Source organism: Electrophorus electricus, chromosome 4 (assembly GCF_013358815.1).
Source record: "Electrophorus electricus isolate fEleEle1 chromosome 4, fEleEle1.pri, whole genome shotgun sequence".
NCBI classification, from domain to species: Eukaryota; Metazoa; Chordata; class Actinopteri; order Gymnotiformes; family Gymnotidae; genus Electrophorus; species Electrophorus electricus.
This window is the reverse complement of record NC_049538.1, coordinates 30,139,066-30,158,137: the sequence shown is the minus strand read 5'-3', so window position 1 is coordinate 30,158,137 and position 19,072 is coordinate 30,139,066. Positions and strand designations below refer to the sequence as shown.

Here is a 19,072-nt window from a genome sequence, read left to right as displayed (position 1 = left end):
TCTGTTCTCTAGACTGTTGTACACTTTAAGAGACGGTTAGGTTTGTCATCTGGTTTACCATATTTGTACACAATGAAAAACAGAACACGATGAGAAGAAAGCTAAACATGGAGAACTGGAGATAGAGACTCTTGGCAATGATGGAATTGGAGATGAGGATACGTAACGAGGGTGGCGTCTGTGCAGGCTGGTCAAAGCTCCGATGGACCGTCAGCCTCTCGTCAGAAGAGCAGAGCAAGAGAATGGCGATTAAAGGAGAAAAAGAAAAAGCAAACAACGTGACTTGGGGTTCATGGAGAAATGTACAGAGAGACAGAACTTAGGAATACTTTTGTTCCCCCTCTGCTTGAAGCTTTCATCTTCTTGCAAAAAGAGGCAGGGTTGCCCCCACCCCCACCCCACCCCACCCCCCAGGGGCATGTCCACCCCACTAACATATCAGTATAAAATCTAAACGGACTCTCTCTGAAGGGAAAACGGGCAGAAATGTAGCAGTGGTCTTCATGTCCCAGGACAAACATGGGATGGCCTGCAGCTTGTAAAGGACGACGAGTGTTTTTCATCGGCGGGCGTCCTCGGGTGGCGCGGCCCAGGGCTGGCCAAACTGGCCGTGTTTCGCTTATGCTTTGTTTTCTCTCTTTATTTTCCAGGGATCTTGGCTCTTTTGCGGGCGATGGCGTCTTCCACGGCCTTCAGCTGTTTCAGGAGCTCCTCTCGGCGCGACAGGGTACTGGTGGGCTTGCCGGAGCCTGAGCTGGGTCCCAGGGCAGGGGGCTTGCTTGCAGACAAAGCAGGGCCTTTCCCAGAAGACTTGGGAGGTGGAGAGAGGGGGCGCTTCCTGAAACAGAACACACAAACCATGAATCAGATACTTGAGACTTGAGTTTTTAAAGGGTCTAGATGACACACCAACCTAAAATTAGGTACACAACTTCATGTCCGTTATCACTATAAATTTTGCGCTTGGCATTTTAGCGTTTGCAGTTAATATGTCAGGTTATTCAGTTGGCATGAATTTATGATTAAATATCCAAATTAATTCTTCACAGCACCCAATAGGCCAGATGACAAACAAGCTTATCAGCATTTTTGGACCCTACACTATTTGTGTTAGTTAAGGACACTTTGGTATCTGTGTGCCTGACATCTTTATGGAAATATGCAACCAAAGGCAACATTTCAGACAGACCTGTTTTTTTTTCCTAAGATGCATATCTAGTCTTTTTAACAGTAATGAATGAATGAAAGAATAAAGAATCAAATGTTCAAGTACACAGCAGCTCACAGTAGGAGTTTGTCTTAGACTAACAGGTTCGGCTGTAGCACATTCATGAATCTTTCCAGTTTGGGTATTTAGAGTAGCAATAAACCCAGAGGAGGGAGAACGGTCTCCAGTATCCACTGATACCAGGTGGAACGCTTTTCCTACTGTATTCGCACTCTGTATGCGTTTTTTTTAATGGCGACTTCACCGTGCATGCATGGTCACATACACGGTGTGATTGTGAGCTCATGACTTTGTGTGCGCGCACGAATAATTTACCCTACTTGGGTTTTCCCTTTTTAATAATGATCCTCTTTCCAAACAAAGGCTAGAGACTCTGTAAATATTTTTCACCGTAATGTGGCCATAAAGATTATAATGTCATCTGAAGCAACATGTCAGAGCAGGGCACTTCCGATTTCACCTTCATGAACGTGGCCTTGGGTCTAATGATCTGTCTCAGCTCTGCTGATCTCAGATCAGAGGTTTAGTTAATCAGAAGTCAGAATGACAGCACAATCTTACCTAGGAAATTTTCTTAAATGGCCACCCATGGTTTTCACAAAAGCCCACAGGGTAACAAAGTATCCAAAGCTTCCAGACAGGAAACCTGACTTTTCAGTTCAAACACCTTAATGAACTGATAAGGTGATATTGAAGTGTCAGCTTAAGAGATGTGTCTGTAAACTCGCCACTGTGTTTATAAATGTGATGGCATTCCACAGATCACGTCTCAGAGGTGTGGCTCTCGATAGCATCCGGACGTACCTTTCTCCCTGGGGAGGCAGGGGCCGGGGACCCTGCCCACGGGGTCGATCCATTCTTGGCGATAATGGGGGACGTCCTGGCATTCTCCTGTCTCGACCTATGGAACATCACGGTGGAACGTGTAGTCAGCGCCTGTGTGGCTGCCCACTTAAGGAACCAAAACTGCTGACTAAGGAGAGATTCCTTTCTGGTAGTACCCATAAGACACCCATGTTACCAATGGCTCTAACACGGTGTGTGTGTGTGTGTGTGTGTGTGTGTGTGTGTGTGTGTGTGTGTGTGTGCAGAACCCAAAATGTACAGGCTCCACTTCCATGTGGGTATTTTCTAGTGCGTGGCCTTCACGTGAAGCCCAGTGAACCCTCACCTCTGTCAGGAGACAGTGCTATCCTCTTGCTCAGAGGGGATGTTGGTCTCTCTTTGTCAGCAGGAAAGTATCTCTTCCTGTTGCTCCTCTCGCCCTGCTGCTACACACAGAAGGTGGAATGGCAGTCAGGGACACCGCGAACACACTTACCACCAATCAAACAAAGTGTGAATGTTATCAGGTCACAGAGAGATACACACTTATGCCAAACAGTGTGGACAACATCAGATCACAGGGGGCAGATACCTTGTTGAGGAGGGTGAGTTTGATGTCCTTGTGTGACCCATACCCCCCAGGAGGGCCCATGGACGACACGTTCATGGGGTGGCCCCGGGGCCCAGGCCCCGATCGGGGCATGCCCAGCTCAGCTTTGGGGAGGGGGGCGGGGGGGTCCACTCTTTTCCTCTCCTCTTTGAAAACCTCGTCTTTTTTCTGGGGTTTTCCTACAAGAAGCACAAGACACGAGGACTATTGGAGCCAGAAAATGGAACCGCTCACTACGAAGGACCAAGATGGACGCGTCATCCTCAATAAAGCCCAAACGGTTTCACAGACAAAACTCGATACCTCTCCAGTGCCCCAAACCTGCACATGTGAAGACCAGTACAGATCTGCAAAGATCACACAGACCAGGTATCTAGACCTGCCCCTACCTGTAAGCCGGAGGGGGTTTTGGCCTTGATCCAGGTCTGGCTCATTCATCACTGTTTACAGACCGTAATATGTGGTGTAATAGATGATAGCGCTGCCCAGTACATGTAAAACCAATCCAAAATGTATCATTACACCCATTATAGCCATTGCTTGATTGGCCATTGATTGGCTAATCTACCAAGTCTTCTACAATTTTACAAAAAACAGCAGTCAATGGGTTTATATGAAAAGGACTTTTTCAATCAATCGATATTTGATGGGGAATAATGTTACCAATACAAATTCTATAAAATGCCTCTCTCCCTCTCTCTCTCTCTCTCTCTCTCTCTCTCTCTCTCTCTCTCCCCCCCCACCTCGGTCTTTGTCAGCATCCCGCTCTCGCGGGGGTGGGCGTTCCCGTGGAGGGCCCCTGTCTTTGCGGCCGTGCCCCGGCGTGGGTGAGCGGGAGCTAGCAGAGGACACAGGGCTGGCCAGGTCAGCGTACATGTCCTCCGAGTCAGCGCTGCGGACGGAGCTGCTACTGGACGAAGCCGAGGACACAGAGGACACGCTGCTCACAGAGAGAGACCTGTAGCACCACACACACACACACACACACACACACACACACACACACACACACACGGATGCAAAAACACACGCGCGCACACGCATGCACAAACACACAAAAGCCCAGAGTGTAATAAACAATTCAAATGCAGATGCACATACGAATGTGCACACACAAACACACACACCCACGCACATGCATACATAAACACCCACGCAGACCCACAAAAACACAACCACGCGCATGGCTATGATGCAATACTTCTGTGGTGTGAGTTTACAGTATGGGCAGGTCGCAGTGCTCTGTGAGGGTGTACCTGGACTTGTGGGACTCAGAGCGGGAGTGAGACACAGAGGCAGAGGAGGACCTGGACCGTGAGCTGGAGCCCGAGAAACTACTGCCACTCCCACTGAGTGTTCTTCTGAGAGAGAGAGAGAGAGAGAGAGAGAGAGAGAGAAGGAGAGGGAGAGAGAGGGAGAGAGAGAGAGAGGGAGAGGAGGGAGTTGTGGATGAGTAAACCTGCTTCGGTTTACTTTGTCAGGAATATGCAGGATGGTATCAGTGTCTCAGCCAGCAGCATTAAAAGGTGGCACTCAAACGGCAGAAGAAGATGTTTCTTCCACACAAATGTCCAGGTGCAGATGTCTTGAAATCGAAGCAAGTACTAATCCTTCAAAAGTTTCTAAGTATGAATATTGTTTGGGAGGGGGTTGTCATTTTATTCAAAAGAAAGAAGTGAAAATTGTGTGGTTCGAGACCATTCGAATTTTTGTGTAGGAAAGGCCACACCACCTGATGGGGGAGACTTCCCTCATAACTTCTCCATCTGAGCTTCCTGCTCACATTGGGCGCTCGCAGAGAGCACGGAGCGTTCGGAGACGTGGACGCAGTTCTCCAGCTGTCTCACTAGAGGCGTGGGACCCACACGCCACACCCTCACACGCCACAACACTCCCCGTACGCCAACCGATCCCCACGTACACAAACGCTCCTCACACTACTCCCCACTCGCCCCACCATCCCGGCAAACAATGCTCCGCACACGCCAGGACACCTGTTGCCCAGTGGTTCTTCTTGGTAAATGCTTGTGGGCAGGTTCGCGCAGAGACACGTCCACACACGCCACCTCTAAAATACTGTCACAGTGTTGCTATGTCCTGGGACTCCCTAGCAGAGGTGAATGGTACATCCAGACTCACACAAATCTCAGATCAGCTGCTCTACGGCAGAGTGGCTGAGCGCATGAGACCTGGCGAGTACAAAAACCCTGTGGGGAAGCACAGGCAATTACAGGCTGGGTTCACGCAGCGAGGGACTTGCACGTGTATTGTTTCAACTGGTTCCTGTTCTTGCAATTCTACAAGCATTTCTACAAACAGTATCAGCTTACAGAGTTCAGGTTATGGTTATCAAAAGTACTGCCGTTTTTCTTAAACATAACCCCCCCGAACAACCACAACAGGCTACCTGTACGCTGATATTATAACTTATATGAGAAAATAAGACTGATCTGGGCCTAAATCCGTATGGGTTTTCAATTAAGGAGGTTTCAGGACTAACCGCACAAACCAAATGAACCCACACAAAAGAGCCTTTACGCTGCAGGTCTAGAAAGCCTGAGATTTTCCGCAAAAGGGTATTCCACAGTTCAGCCACCTACACACACCTGCTCACTCCCATACACACACACACAGCTCTGTTTTGTTTAGCTAACCAGGCTCTAGAGCCATGCAAATTAATCCATCACACACACACACACACACACACACACACACACACACACACACACACCCAATAGCAGAGGAAAGTCCACTACCCAGAGGGAAAAAACCTTCATGTAGGAAAGCAGCTTTAAAACTGTTTCTCACCATGACTGAACAATTATCAAAGATGCTTAAACGTAACAGAGAGAAGGCGAGTGAACAGAGGACGCAGAGTCGCCTCATACCTGCGGGGGTTGTGGGGCTGGCGTTCTTTCCTACGGCCCTCTCTCGCACCGGGGGGTTTCCCCGGCTCCCGCGGGGGAGGTGGTCTGCCACCTTCACGAGGGTTTGGGGGTTTGCCCCCCTCAGGGGCAGGTTTTGGGGGCTTGGCAGGTGGGCCAGGCAGGGCAGGGCTAGGGAGCTTCTTTGGCGGGCCTTTGTCTCGGTGAGGAGGGGGTGCCGGTCCAGGCTTGGGTGGATGACTGCAACGGCAATAACACACTTCTGTTAGCATGCAGTGACATAGCAACACATGCACGCACACACAGTGGCAGAACTAGGTGCAAGTCTGTGCCACCATAGACCCTCTGAGGTGACGGTTGTGTGAAGTGTTACACTCAGCAGATTTAAGGACCCTTTGTGTGTTTGTGCACCATGAAGGATAAACGTTAGGAATGAAGGGTGTAAGAGAACGTCAGGGTGCGTAGAGACGTGCAGGTTTAGGTCAGATGCTGTCGGTACGCAAAACGACCCGTCTGTGAATTCTAGATGCCTAGCATAATCACTGTAGACAAGCCCTGACTCCCCAAACACCCCCCCACCCACCAGTGCATAGACACTCCTCCCATAGTTACACCCCTGTGAATAGATAAGCACACCCCTTAACTCATACTGAACAATGTTGACTAACAGCAATAAGAATGTTTCACCCCAATGTGACCCCTACATGCTCGATGGGGTGTCAGGAGCAGGACACACACTCTGAACTCCACTTTAACGATGAAGGCAGCTCTCATCATCACTAGCTCAGACAGCGTGTCCACGACAGGACTGGTGAGAACGAATGAAAGTGTGTGTGTGTGCAAGCGTGAGTGTGTGTGTGTGTGCGTGCGTGAGTGAGTGAACGCGCATGTCAGCGTGTGCGAATGTATGTGTGCACGAGTGTGTGCGTGCGCGTGAGCTCGTGTGTGTGTGTGTGTGTGTGAGGTTACGGTATATACCCTTCACTGCTCCGGTTGTTGCTCTGATCTCATCTTGCTGGTGTTCCTCTGGGTGGCTGACAGCGTGGGGGAGGGGGAGGAGGAGAAGGACCTGGACCTAAACACACACACACACACACACACACACACACACACACACACACAAAATAGAGGGAGGGAACGTTTACATAAGGACCTTGACTCTGAGAATGAATCAGTTCCCGGTGATGTCATGCCAGTTTTGTCAAACTGTTCCTGTTTGAGAAAATGAAAGAGTGTTTTCAGAATGTACACGTGTAGCATGTTACTGCAGGTGTGTGTGCATGTTTATGGTTGTGTATGAAGCTGAGTGCAGCTCACACACACACTCCCCTACCTGGAGCGGCTGCCTGTATACGAGCTGTGCTGGGAGGAGTGAGTGGAGTATGAGCTGAGTGAGGAAGACCGCGAGTGGGACCTTGAGTGCGAGGAACCAGAGCCGGTGTATGAAGAAGAGCGTGACGAAGATCTGAGGAGAGAGAACTCAGTGATGTCACGGGCGCAATATTGTCTGTGTGTGTGAAAACAAATGGCCATGTCCTAATCAATTATTTTAAGACTAAAATATTGCACTTAGGCCTGTTTTGTTCTGTCTTGTGCACTGAGGCCTGTGGCGTGTTCTGGTGTCATAGGGAAGAGCTCTGTGCGGACAACCAAGCACTTCTGTGCATGCCAAACGCTGTAAATGCATTTGAAACTGTGCACGTGCAGTTAGGGGGGTGGGGGATCCCACAGTAGTGCTGTTACCGAGAGGAGTTGGAGAGAGACACAGATGAGCCCGAGGGCCGGTGTCGTCTGTGGCCACGCGGCGGGGAGCCTCCGAGTCCCGGCCGTCGCCGGGGCGATTTGGACCTACGCCAGGGGTCCTTCCACTCGTCCGGCCGTTTCACGGTGGGGATCATCTCCTTCTTGGGCTGCGGCTCGGCCGGCACCCTGCAGAGGAGCATGCAGAGAGCTTCTGTTCAGGGCTGTGGCGTTCTGTGCAGGATACGCGTGTGCTGGCATGCCACGTCGCACGCCCTGTCTGACAGCAGTGTGCCGCGTTTCAGGTGACGCAACTCCAGTTTCAGCGATGGTGGAAGTCACAGGCGAGTTACCGGTACCTTCCGTCACCACGATGTCCTGCCTTCGATGATTGATGAGGTTAGTCCAAAGCTTTTGACACCCATCAGTGTCTCGAAGAATAAAAAAACACACGCATGAATGCGGAACACACACACACACACGCGAACACAAGCACCCCCACATGCGAAAGCACACCTACTCCACCCCGTCGAAACAAAGAGTCTCTCACACGCCCACAGACAAACAGTTGTGTGTAAGCTGCATTTCAACACTTTCAAAAAAAAGAATCCAGCAAGGCCTTGCAGGAAAGGTGATTGGAACAGAGAGGACATAATGCAGTAAAAGCTGTGTCCAACACTGGACACATGAAGTTAAAAGCATTGATTAAGGAAACTACTGCTAGTTCTACTATATATATTACCTCATTGTTATCATCTTTCAGTTTTTCTCAGCCGTAAATATTTGCGTACATGTATGAGAACCGGACAGGCCTTGACCAACTGGACTACTTTTTCTATGCTGTACAGTACAGAATTTGAGCGTGTGAACACAGAATTCCTCTCCAACAAAGCTACAAGCTAAAACTACCAAAAATAAATCTTGGATTCAGCTTCAACCATTTCTGTGAATAGCGAGACAGCAGTGATCACTCCTCACAGGTCACGCAGCGTTTAGCACAGAGGGTTCAGCGTTAACCACCCTCACACAGTCCCACTGAAGGAATACGCTTTTTGGCAGCTCGGCCTAGGAACTCCCAGCGGGGGCAAATTCGAATTAGAAAACAGTAGTATGGTGTCATATTAGACATTTTTTAATTCCCGGTTCATATGCCACAAAAGCTCCTTAACATAAGACGGTGCTACGAAAACCAGCAACACCTCCCTCTGACACCTTTCTGTCAAGAGACCTGGGGAAAGTTGGCGTGCGGTCAAATTAAAATTGTCTTCCTGTTCCAAGTTTCAGCTGTGGAAAAAAAAGAACAATACGACAACAATATGAACTGTAAAAATGATCTTCCTGGTTTAGTGATCTGATAAACCCCTGCATTGCACTTCTGACCAGGCAGAAAACAAAGCCAGTCTCTGAAAAAGAATGCCAAGCACTTTGCACGCACCAACAAAAATGACAACTGCCAACTACAAAAAAGAAAGCCATTTTTAAAATGGTGATATGAAGTGAGACTCTCAGACATAAACAAAAGGTAGCTCGTGTTTATTTATTTATTTATTTATGGGGGGGGGGGGGGTATTGGGTGTAAACAAGAACAACCACCACCACAACCACCATCATCTACAATGACCACTGGCCTGTGTCAAAAAGGAGTGACATGAAACACAATGGGGTGGATCTGTGGGTCTCTTGAATGGAAAGTTTAGGAAAAGTTATTCATTAAGCCAACAGGTTCAGGGAGGTTCAGGACAACAATACGTAACAAGAAACGCTCCGGAATTTTCCGTCTTGCATGGCTGACGGACACAAAGCAAGATGTAAATGAGCAAGGGAGAAATTCCTCTTGGGTGATGCAAAAGTAAACGTCACTAAAAATAGAGCGGTTGGTTTGTGCTAAATTTAGAACTGAAACCTGATGCGGCATCTTAGTTTATTTGCACGCTGGCAGAATATTACAGGTTGTAAACACCAAACTAAGACAAGATGCATAAACACATGATGCACTACACCGACAACATTCAGATGTAAGAAAAATAGCTTTATTAAAAAAAACAAACACCCACCCATAAAAGTCATAACCTAAACATAAGCTCAGATAGACAGATGTGGAAACATAAGACGTTACTCAAAGCAAAAAGACACAGGGGCACGTGAAGAAAGATAAGCCAAACAACTATTCTGTCGGGATAACCCTCCGTGGTTGTACACAACAAGCTACTGCCAGGGCTCCAAGCAGGGTTCTGAGGAGTCTGCCGTTTTAACAAAAATTCATTAAGCACGCACAAAATTGTGATCAGCGACCCGTGGAACTGGAAAATAATCAGATGCTTTCGTTTTGACGAGGCATGACGAGAAAATTAGCCTGTTGGCTGCATTGTGCAGTGTCCTTTTCAAGTAACGATGTAAATATCAGCTAAATAAAGGCTACATGATGTGAGCAAAGATGCTGGTTTACGGAAGACAAAAAGTGTCTTGCTAGCTTACCTGCAAGTTAATGAGTTGGCTGACAGAATTCATAGCTTGGTTTACTAAAGAGACATAACATTACCTTTCCTTTAAAGAAAGCTGAATATTATTTAACTGGCATTAATATTTAAACATTTCCTGATTAATATTAGTCTAATTTACATGCAAAACTGGACTGAACTACCATTGAGAACAGGCGTGTAAAATCTTTTAAATATAATACATCGTTACAAAAACTACATTACAAATGTAAGCGGTGACCCTTGATAGATAGCACAGCTCAATATCAACATTATATTCAGCTCCATTTAGTGTGCTTTTGATGAATGTTGGTTATAGTATTGAACCTGTTTTTTGGTATAGTCTCCAAGCAGTCATTTCTTTGCACTGGGAATAAAAATGCCCATCAAGTTGGTGCCCGTGAAGGCTTCCGTGCGCTCCTGTATTTCCGATGGCAGGAGCACTGGTGCTTACTGTACAGCCCTGCATGCAAATTCCCATTCCTGGTCATGGGAAGTGCAATACGAAGATGCCAAAGGGTGCTCAAAGGGTGAAAGGTTTTCACTGAAACTTAGTGTAGGCGAGCGATCAAAACGGATGTCGTCATAACCACTGTCTAAACTGCACCGGCAGGCTAGCAATTAGTGGGACTGGGAGAGATCACATTTATGCAACTTCACGCATGAATAACAAAACCGTAGAGATTTTGTTACCGTGCAGCTAGGCTAATCGAAGGCTAATTGTCATGTGTGTTAAAGAACTCATATTCCAAACACATTTTCTGTCCCAGGCTCTGAATGGCTCAGCTATTAAGATCTTAAACTCTTCTAACCACCTCGTGCAGTTGATATGGGAGTATATAGTGAAGCACTTCACGAGGTCAGAGACGAGACCACAGGAGCGGCAGATATCGGAGTGCGGCTTGCCAAATGAAGAGAGACTTCTAGAGCGTTAAGTATAATAAAGAAGATAAAAGAGAGTGAGGTGTATGAGGTCAAGGCAGATTAGTAACTTAAAATAATCCAGTCGGGAAAACAGGCCCCTTCAAAAACACTCACCAAACTCAGAGGCTTCAAAAGCCTGTCTGTTCAGTTGCTCCCATGCACGGTGCACAAATATACAGCGCATTTGTCGTTACCAAGAACACTTTACAACCATATTCAACTTAAACACTGCTGAGAAGATGCAGCCAATCACAAGGGCATCAAATTGCTTCCTCCGAGATGCAGGAAATCGCAGCATCTTTATAAGAGGCGGCTCTTGCAGCATCAGGGGCTGGCGTAACGCACTCCATGGACAACACCATCCACCCCCCTTCTGAAGCATGAGCTCACAAACATCTGTGATTGGCCAGGGCCACTGTGATTGACAGGAGAGGGTGGGTATGCCACCCCTCCCTACCTGGCAGGTGGCGGAGTTTCCTGTCTAAGGCTCCTGGCCACAGGTGGCCGTGGTATTCCTCCTTTAGAAATCAGCCAATCTAAGTTCTTATACTCCCCCCCAAACAAAAGAAACCAAGTTTATTAACTTTGCATTTTCATTCACGGATATCAGAAGAGCTCCAATGTAAGACATTTTTAAATCAGTGACATCTTCCCTATCTGGTCAGGCTTTTGGCTGAGGTTAGACGTTATATTGTTATTACATTATTTCAGTTCCTGAGGCAGTTCCTTGTACCTCAATTGCATTTAAGCAACTTAAACAAAAAATAAAATTAGAAATGAAATTATTTTATTAGTTTTATTATTTTATTCTTAATTGTTTATAGTTTCCTTATCTTATGCATTTTAATCTTATTTTCATTTTTTTAAAAATTAGTTTAATTTATCTTAATCTCCACTTTATTTCTTTAAATTCTTGTTTTCATATTTCAATATCAATTTAAATAGATTATATTACATTTGAATACAATTCTAGATGACAGACCTCGGGCTGTAATAAGCTTTCACTATTCTTATGTGAAGTGCTTTTAATTGCGCCATGTATAAAAAGTGCAACAGAAATGAACTTGTCTTGCTTTCAAATTATTAATTTTTTTTTATTAAAATTATCAAATTATTGAAAACAAAATTAAAACGTTTGTTGGCAACATCATATATGGAAGTAAAACTGATATTTGAGACGCAAAGATCTTGGTCACCGGGAACCTCACCACATGTCAAACCGTAAGAACCGCATGTGAAACCACGACAGCCGCGTGCACGATGTGAGCACTTTCAAAAATAAAGTGTGTCTGCTCCTCATAGCACCATGGCGAGTGAGCTTGTTTTTTTCTCATCTTACAGGAATGTTAGATAAAGCCCAAGTGAAATTTTCCGTATTTTTTTTGTTTTGTGTCATCGGTGATCCTGTGCAGTTTTCCATTCTTAATCACAACTGAAGAGCATGCAGCAGTAAGATGCAAATCCATAACATGATTTGCTTTCAGATATTTGGTATTACTGGTGTTCTTGTTCCCCTTGGACGACCCCAACCCTGTTGTGGTGAACTGGCTTGCGTACGTCACTGAACCTCTGCGTTAATATTAGTGGAAACGAAACACTCCAGGTAAGGGTTACCCATGGTGAACGGGTCAGTGAACATTCCATGGGTGCCTGTGGGAATTTGGCCTGGATTAGGGACACCCGGACACACCCATGGAGGCAGGACTGTTGCTGGGTTCTGCTCTTAACCTCAACCCGGGTGACACAGAGAGGGGGAACCTTAGGGCGCCGTGGAAAAGCGTGAGCCGATCTCAGTGCGCCAACACGACAACCCTCGCCGGGGAAAAGCGGAAAGGGGAGATGAAAGGATGCTGTTATGAGTAACATCGATTAGTGTTGATCACAGAGATGGAACGCTTGGATATGACAGATAAAAATTAATAAAATGATAAACGTTTTTTGCCTTCCAGTCAGTGCCTTTGGTCATCACACACACACACACACACACAGGCTGTCTCTGCTCAGCGCAGCTGCCATGCTCACTCAGTCCTGAAATTTACACTGTAGATTGTCTGCATTTTTCTTATTACTCAACGCAACTGTAATTCCACATCAGGTTAATTACAACCCCATAAATCCTCTTGTGAATTTCTGCGGTAAATCTCAGTTGTACCCACTACACACCAAACGCATTTCAGGCTCTAAGTGAGCAAACCACCAGTGTTACCAGTACAACGAGTCTCTCCTCACATGAGCGCTGCTTGTAATCTGATAAAGGTCTACAAGGTTATTCTTTCTAGCTAAAAAACAAACAAAAACCCCTCCAGTTTCTTACTCAAAATATCGAGTCTCTAAACTCAGCAGGCTAGCAGAAGACAGCTGTGTGCTTTTTCCCCTGTTTTTTTCGTGCGGTTTGATATACTACAGCCATGCAGTAATTAACGCCACTGGAGTGAATTTATAGATGGCGAGTACTGTATTAGTTTTGGTACCATTCCTCCTCTCTGGCTCTGTCAGGTTTCCTTCGACTGTAGTCACGGACAAACAGGAAACCGCATCGTTTGTTTGTTTATTTGTTTAACGGATCAATAAACAAATCACCGTTGCTCGTGGATATGGAAGCGGACAGTGCTGAGACGCTATTTTCGTTTAAATGCTCTCGCTATAAGGCAGGTTAATCTGTTCCCCACACTGGATTATGGAAAGGGCAGCGATGGAAATTACGTGCGTGAGTGCATGCATATTTGCATCGGAATATAACAGTTTTTAATCATTAAATGGAGAAAACACTAAAGCTGTTCTTTACTGTGGTGTATGACCTGTGCTCAGACTAGCCGGGCTGTAATCACGTGACCTGCTGTTGGCACATGCGCGCGTACTGCTGCTGTGCTATTGCCAGGCTGGATTTTTGATGGTAACGGATCGGTTTCCTTAAAATGTTCTTCACCGATACCCAATCCAGCATTTTTCCTGACATCAGCCCGATTCCGACAGGTGATATTGGATCGGTGCCAGGTCTAGCTGATGGCATTATCAATAACGCCAATTAGTACTAATGGTGTTATCGATGTTGATTAGTGTTTGCAGCCCTAGACCCAGAGAACAGAGTGTAAAATATTCGTTTTTTTGCATGGTTCCAAACCTGTTTCATTAGACATCAAGCAAAGTTTTATCAAAAAAAGAAGACACAAGATGCAAGTATGAGAAAACAAACAAACGAAATTCTGATCAGCGTAATGCGGCGCTCAAAATGTCCTGAGAACAGGACTTGGACCTAATATTCTAATCAACGAGCATGGCTGACATTGCCTTGTCCATTAGCACCGATCTGCTAGACCACACAACGGGGCACACGGGGAGAATTCAGACTGGGCCAAACCCAGCAATCTGGATTAAGAACTCTGATTATGAGAAGTTCATATTGGCTCACTAAGGTCAGAGAGACATGAATACATGAGGTGACAAACTGTGGGAGGCCCGTGCTTTGTCATTCTTGTGACGCACACGGCAAAACTTCCAAATAAAGAGTGACCCAAGATAAGGGGAGTCAAAAATAAGTGTGTAAAAAGTGAGTAATTCCTGTGGAGTCCATTTTGACATTACAAAGTAAAAAAAGAAAATCACATTCCAACACAGCCGTTTTGAGTAATGACTTCAGACATGCTGTCACCAAAATTTAAACTACAAATGTCGTGGATATTCATAAGCATTCTTTCGTTACGTGCCAATCTATTTTATTTAGGAAGACCATAGTATTCAAGTAAGCTTAGGAAAAAAAACAACGTAATATTAGCCAAAGCTTAAGAGCAATTTAAACCATGACAGGACGTCTGCCTTTCACCTGTGAGATTACAACCATGTGACTAAGAAATCCATTCCAGGAAAAGCCAGTCATTAAGACAAAGGTGAAAGAAAAAAACAAAGACACACTAGCTTAATCTCACTCCGATTAACCTCTACCTAGGAAAAAAAAAACCCTCTTCTTCGCAACAGTGTACATAACGGCACGGGGGAATAAGCACCAGTTGGGCTGGGCAGATAAGGTGACAGTGTTCTTCCGTGTGCCATTGGGCCTTGTGTCCACTGCACAGTGGAAACTTCCACAGTTGCATCAGAATTTGTCAGCTCTATAAGCTCTAAAAATAGGAAAGACGTGCTTAAAAGAAAGAAAGAAAGAAAAAGAAAGAAAGAAAGAACAAAACAAACAGAGCGTGCGTCTCCACCCTTCTGTTCTTCTAACGCGGCCAGCAGCGCACAGGAACACAGCTCATGCATACACGCGGCTGCACCTTCGTGGTGACGAAATTCTACAGGAAGTCAAACAAATCCAGAGCATGTAAATATAAATTCCAGAATTAAGACACACAGATTCCCGGTGAAAAAGGTTAACAGAGGAAAGGACGGACCGGGCCGGCCGCTGCTCCGTGTTCAGCTCGGGGAAAAAGAGGGGCCGCACGTTTGAAACCAGGCTAACAAGAGAGAAAGATGTGCCGTGTCCATGCAGGATCTGGACCACACGACGCGTGTCATATGGCCAAACAGAGACGCAGCCATGCTGAGACTCTACTCTACTGCCTCTGCTGGCCAGAGGTACAAATAACGACTATGAACTTCTATGCTCAGGTTAAGGCTGAAGCTTTTTACAGCAACAACCACCTGTGTTTTAACTTTAGCAAGCTACATGCGCATGGTAGAATTTCCCTAAAGCTACCAGAAGTGTTACTGCTCTTAACAGGCTTTTAGTAATTGAATGCCAAAGTATATAACCTTAGTAAATGCTTCCTCAACCGCGTCCATCAATCAGAAAAAAAGCACAAAAGATCCATGTCCACAGGTATGGATATTTCCTGACACGTCGGTTCACACAGGATTGAAATGTAGTGGGGTTATTTTACCGGTCGTTTTAAAAAGTGGTCACATTCTTCATTGACGTGCGAGCGAACGGCTGTAGAAATGGCTGACATGGCAGATCTGTACAGCACTAAAATCCCAGAGGATTGTGGGTGATAACTACATTACCCCATCTCACGTTAAAACTAGTCCTGTCCAAACGGGTATTAGAAAACCCCTGGACCACAGGTCTGGCTTGCAAAAACAAATCTGGTTTCAAAACAGTGGCATGTAAAGTAGCATCGCTTTGTGCAAAAAATCCCTGAGCTTATTAAACATTTGAGCATTTAACCAATAAGCACCAGAAAAGCGCAACCTGCCCCTGATAAGTGTTAAAGTGCAGCATCAGACAGACCCTTGGAGCATTAACCACGCAGTTTTGATGCACTACTTATAACACGACTGTTTTTAACAGGGTATTGAAATGATTACCACCTCAGTGCAGGTGCATTTTTGCAAGGGAAACTGTGACACAGTGATATAGCAGAAACGCAAGGTCAGCACCTTCCTCTTTTGACATAGCATACACACACCTATGGGAAAACCTGAAGACGTAAAATGCTCTGTTGCCTCACACCACCGCCCATTCCAGCCAGCCACATCCTGTCACGTGCCAGCAGGGCTGTTACACGCCCACAAACGAAACAGAAATCAACAGAAACCTTCAACACCCACGGCTCACAAGCAGATGACAATCAACACAGCTGAAGTGTGTTAAGAAACAGCACCAGACAGCTATGACACTTAAACCAGACTAACACACACCCACACACACACAGGAAATGTTTTTTTTTACCAGGAACAATTATGGTTGAAATGATGTCACAACAGTAATGAGCAAAGCACTTGCATCATCACAATGGGATGCCTTACTGCCATCTGACGCAAAGACGATGACCATGACGTGTCTGTAGTGTAACTGCAAATCCTTCCCTAGTGCATGTTGAACTAGATTTTAAAAAAAAAACAAAAAAAAAACATTATTGCAGTACCATGGATTTTTGGGGGATTGCATACAAAGACTAATAAAAGTAATTAGTTAAACACACACACGCACACAGACAGACCAGAACAGACAGGAACATGCTGCCCTGGCACACACACTCAATGACCAGCAGTTGCCCCCGTCCTCTAGACCATTCATTACGGCTCTGTTTCTGACCACAATGGGCAACCACGTTATTGGATGAGGAGACCTCATCAGGGTTGCATCGGTGACATGGCAGTGGGTGTGGCAAGCCAGCTGAGAAACGTCAGACACACGACAATCAAGCCTCAAATTTAAGTTTATGTTGCAGATTCTGGCAACATCTACAGGTATTTCTGATGTGACACTTTCGGTTTTCCCCAGTGACTGACGATGGGACTTTATATGCTTGTACTAACAATATTTTAGGTCTCAGGTTTTTTTTTTTTTTTTAAAAGGGTAATTCTAAGATTCCATCCCAACAGAAACCAAATTCGGCTGAGATATTATATTAAATTGATCACTTCATGTAAAGAGTGCAGAAATAAAGTTGATCAAAAATGCAAAAAACCCCAGAGATAGCTAGCATGCACCCCCCCACCCACACACCATTATTAGTCAAACCAGTCGTGACCTGCAACAACTTGATTTTGCTTAGAAAGTGGCGAAACTCCGGCTTTGTAGGTCACTCTCGCTTTTCATTCCAACTCTCAGAAAAGGAACCAAACCAACATGGACACCAGCGGCACTTCCCAGGAACACAGAAGAGCGGAAGGTCCTTTAGCATCATTATTCCCCACGTGGTGGGGCTTCAGCTCATTGTCCAACATCTACAACAGGGCGGACACCTGACTCCCGTCTGCGGGAGCGGGCACCAGCGCGCACTAAGATACAGGAACTTGCACACTAGCGTACAAAAAAAACCCAGCAACAACAAAACCCCCTAACAAACTCATCAGCTGTTATATCTCCATTCATGAAACTCTGCCCCAATCAAACTGCAGTTCCATTTCCACACCAGCAATAGATTTGCTCAACGTTTTCAATGTGCATGAGAAGAACAGATGAGGGTGTTTATTTTGATAATACGTGGGCATGATGCAGTGGGGGGTGGGGGGAGCAGCCTGTCTGCTGTAGAGAGCTCGCTACTAATATAGCTAGAAGTGCCCAAGTGGAGACACTAAGGATAAGGTCAGGGTCATGGTTAAGGTCATGGTTAAGGTCTCTGCTGGAGACAGTTCAACATTGCTGGCTTTGTTGGAGACGACCTTAGCAGTGATGAGAATTAGCGCAATTATTGTTATCCACATTATTACTTATCCGCATTATTATTCATCCCACTTTGCCCAATGTAAAAAACAAAAAACAAACAAAAACATTATTTTTGCTGTTCAGGATGTGCAAAAACTTATGCAAGGACATCAAGATATCTGTCTATGTAACCTTAGAGACTAACACATCAACAGTGCCTTGGGTGTTGCAGTCAAGCACATCATGCAAAAAACCAGCAGTATATCGAACTTCAATTCTATTTTGTCAGTAGTGGCTGACATGAGTTTTTAAACGGGCGACTGCCTCCCAGTTACAGAAGCGCATGTAAGCAAGAGATCGAGTGACCATGTCACGACTTCCTTCATTGTTGGCTTTGCCTGTAACCAACAATGGCAAAGTTGAATGCAGACTTTTATTTTGGCAGAAATGAAGCAGATTGAGCATGCAGATATCAAGGTGCTGGGAACTGCCATGTTCTTCTCAGCAGGAACACGAAAAAACGCACTCCGATCCTCTCGAGATTTCGGACCGTTTCAGATGTCGGCGACACCCGAATGAAACATGCTGAGGGTCTACAGGGAAAGGCTGGAGGCGTGGCCTATTTAAGACGCGATCTACTGGCCTATAACATCAGATTACGAAAGTCATTACGACGGTAATGATGGCGGCCACACCCCTCGGGCCATGGGCACTCCATAACCTGCACGCCATTCTCACTGGATTCGTTTGGAGACATTTCTGGTCATCGGCAAAGGTTTACTCTGGTGTAGGAGGCCATCACGCATGCAAGGGGCCTGACCGTGGCGCAGGGTGGATGTGGTACCTGGGGGGCATAGCGGGGGGTGAGCGGGGCTTCACGGGTTTCTCCTTCTCCTCTTTCTTCTCGCGAGGCTCTCGGACGGGCCGCTCACGGGGCTTCCCCTCCTTCTCGTCTCGTTTCAGACGGTCCCGCTCCCACTCCTCTTTCCTGCGCTGCCTCTCTTTCTCTCGCTCGCGCTCCCTCTCCCGCTCGCGTTCTCGTTGCCGGCGCTCGCGCTCGCGGTGGTCTCGCTCCCGCTCCCGTTCCCGCTCGCGGTGGCGCTCCCGCGGGTCTCGCTCCCGCTCTCGCTCCTGAAACACACGCGCACGCGCGCGCATTTAAACGCTGGAAGACTTTAAAGCCAGCATGTAGCAGAAGAAAAGGCACATCTGGAGGAAAAGCTAAACGAGATGTTCTTCACACAGTGTTGTGCCGCATGAACTCACGCTGTAGTGGTACGGCAGTGGCGTCTCCGT

General features: G+C 46.3%; 1 protein-coding gene across 1 annotated transcript in view; it reads right to left on the bottom strand.

Moving 5' to 3' along the window:
• Positions 1-410: 410 nt before the first annotated feature.
• zc3h18 (zinc finger CCCH-type containing 18) overlaps positions 411-19,072 on the bottom strand; it is a 26,011-nt gene continuing 7,349 nt past the window's right edge. Inside the window, 13 exon segments of the mRNA XM_035525345.1 lie at positions 411-838; positions 2,033-2,129; positions 2,400-2,499; positions 2,646-2,842; positions 3,407-3,621; positions 3,920-4,024; positions 5,552-5,788; positions 6,247-6,248; positions 6,527-6,623; positions 6,882-7,013; positions 7,292-7,477; positions 18,621-18,907; positions 19,043-19,072. The exon segment at positions 19,043-19,072 is cut by the window's right edge and continues 85 nt beyond it. Of these exon segments, the coding sequence (XP_035381238.1) occupies positions 640-838; positions 2,033-2,129; positions 2,400-2,499; positions 2,646-2,842; positions 3,407-3,621; positions 3,920-4,024; positions 5,552-5,788; positions 6,247-6,248; positions 6,527-6,623; positions 6,882-7,013; positions 7,292-7,477; positions 18,621-18,907; positions 19,043-19,072 (1,884 nt within the window). The 3' untranslated portion in view covers positions 411-639.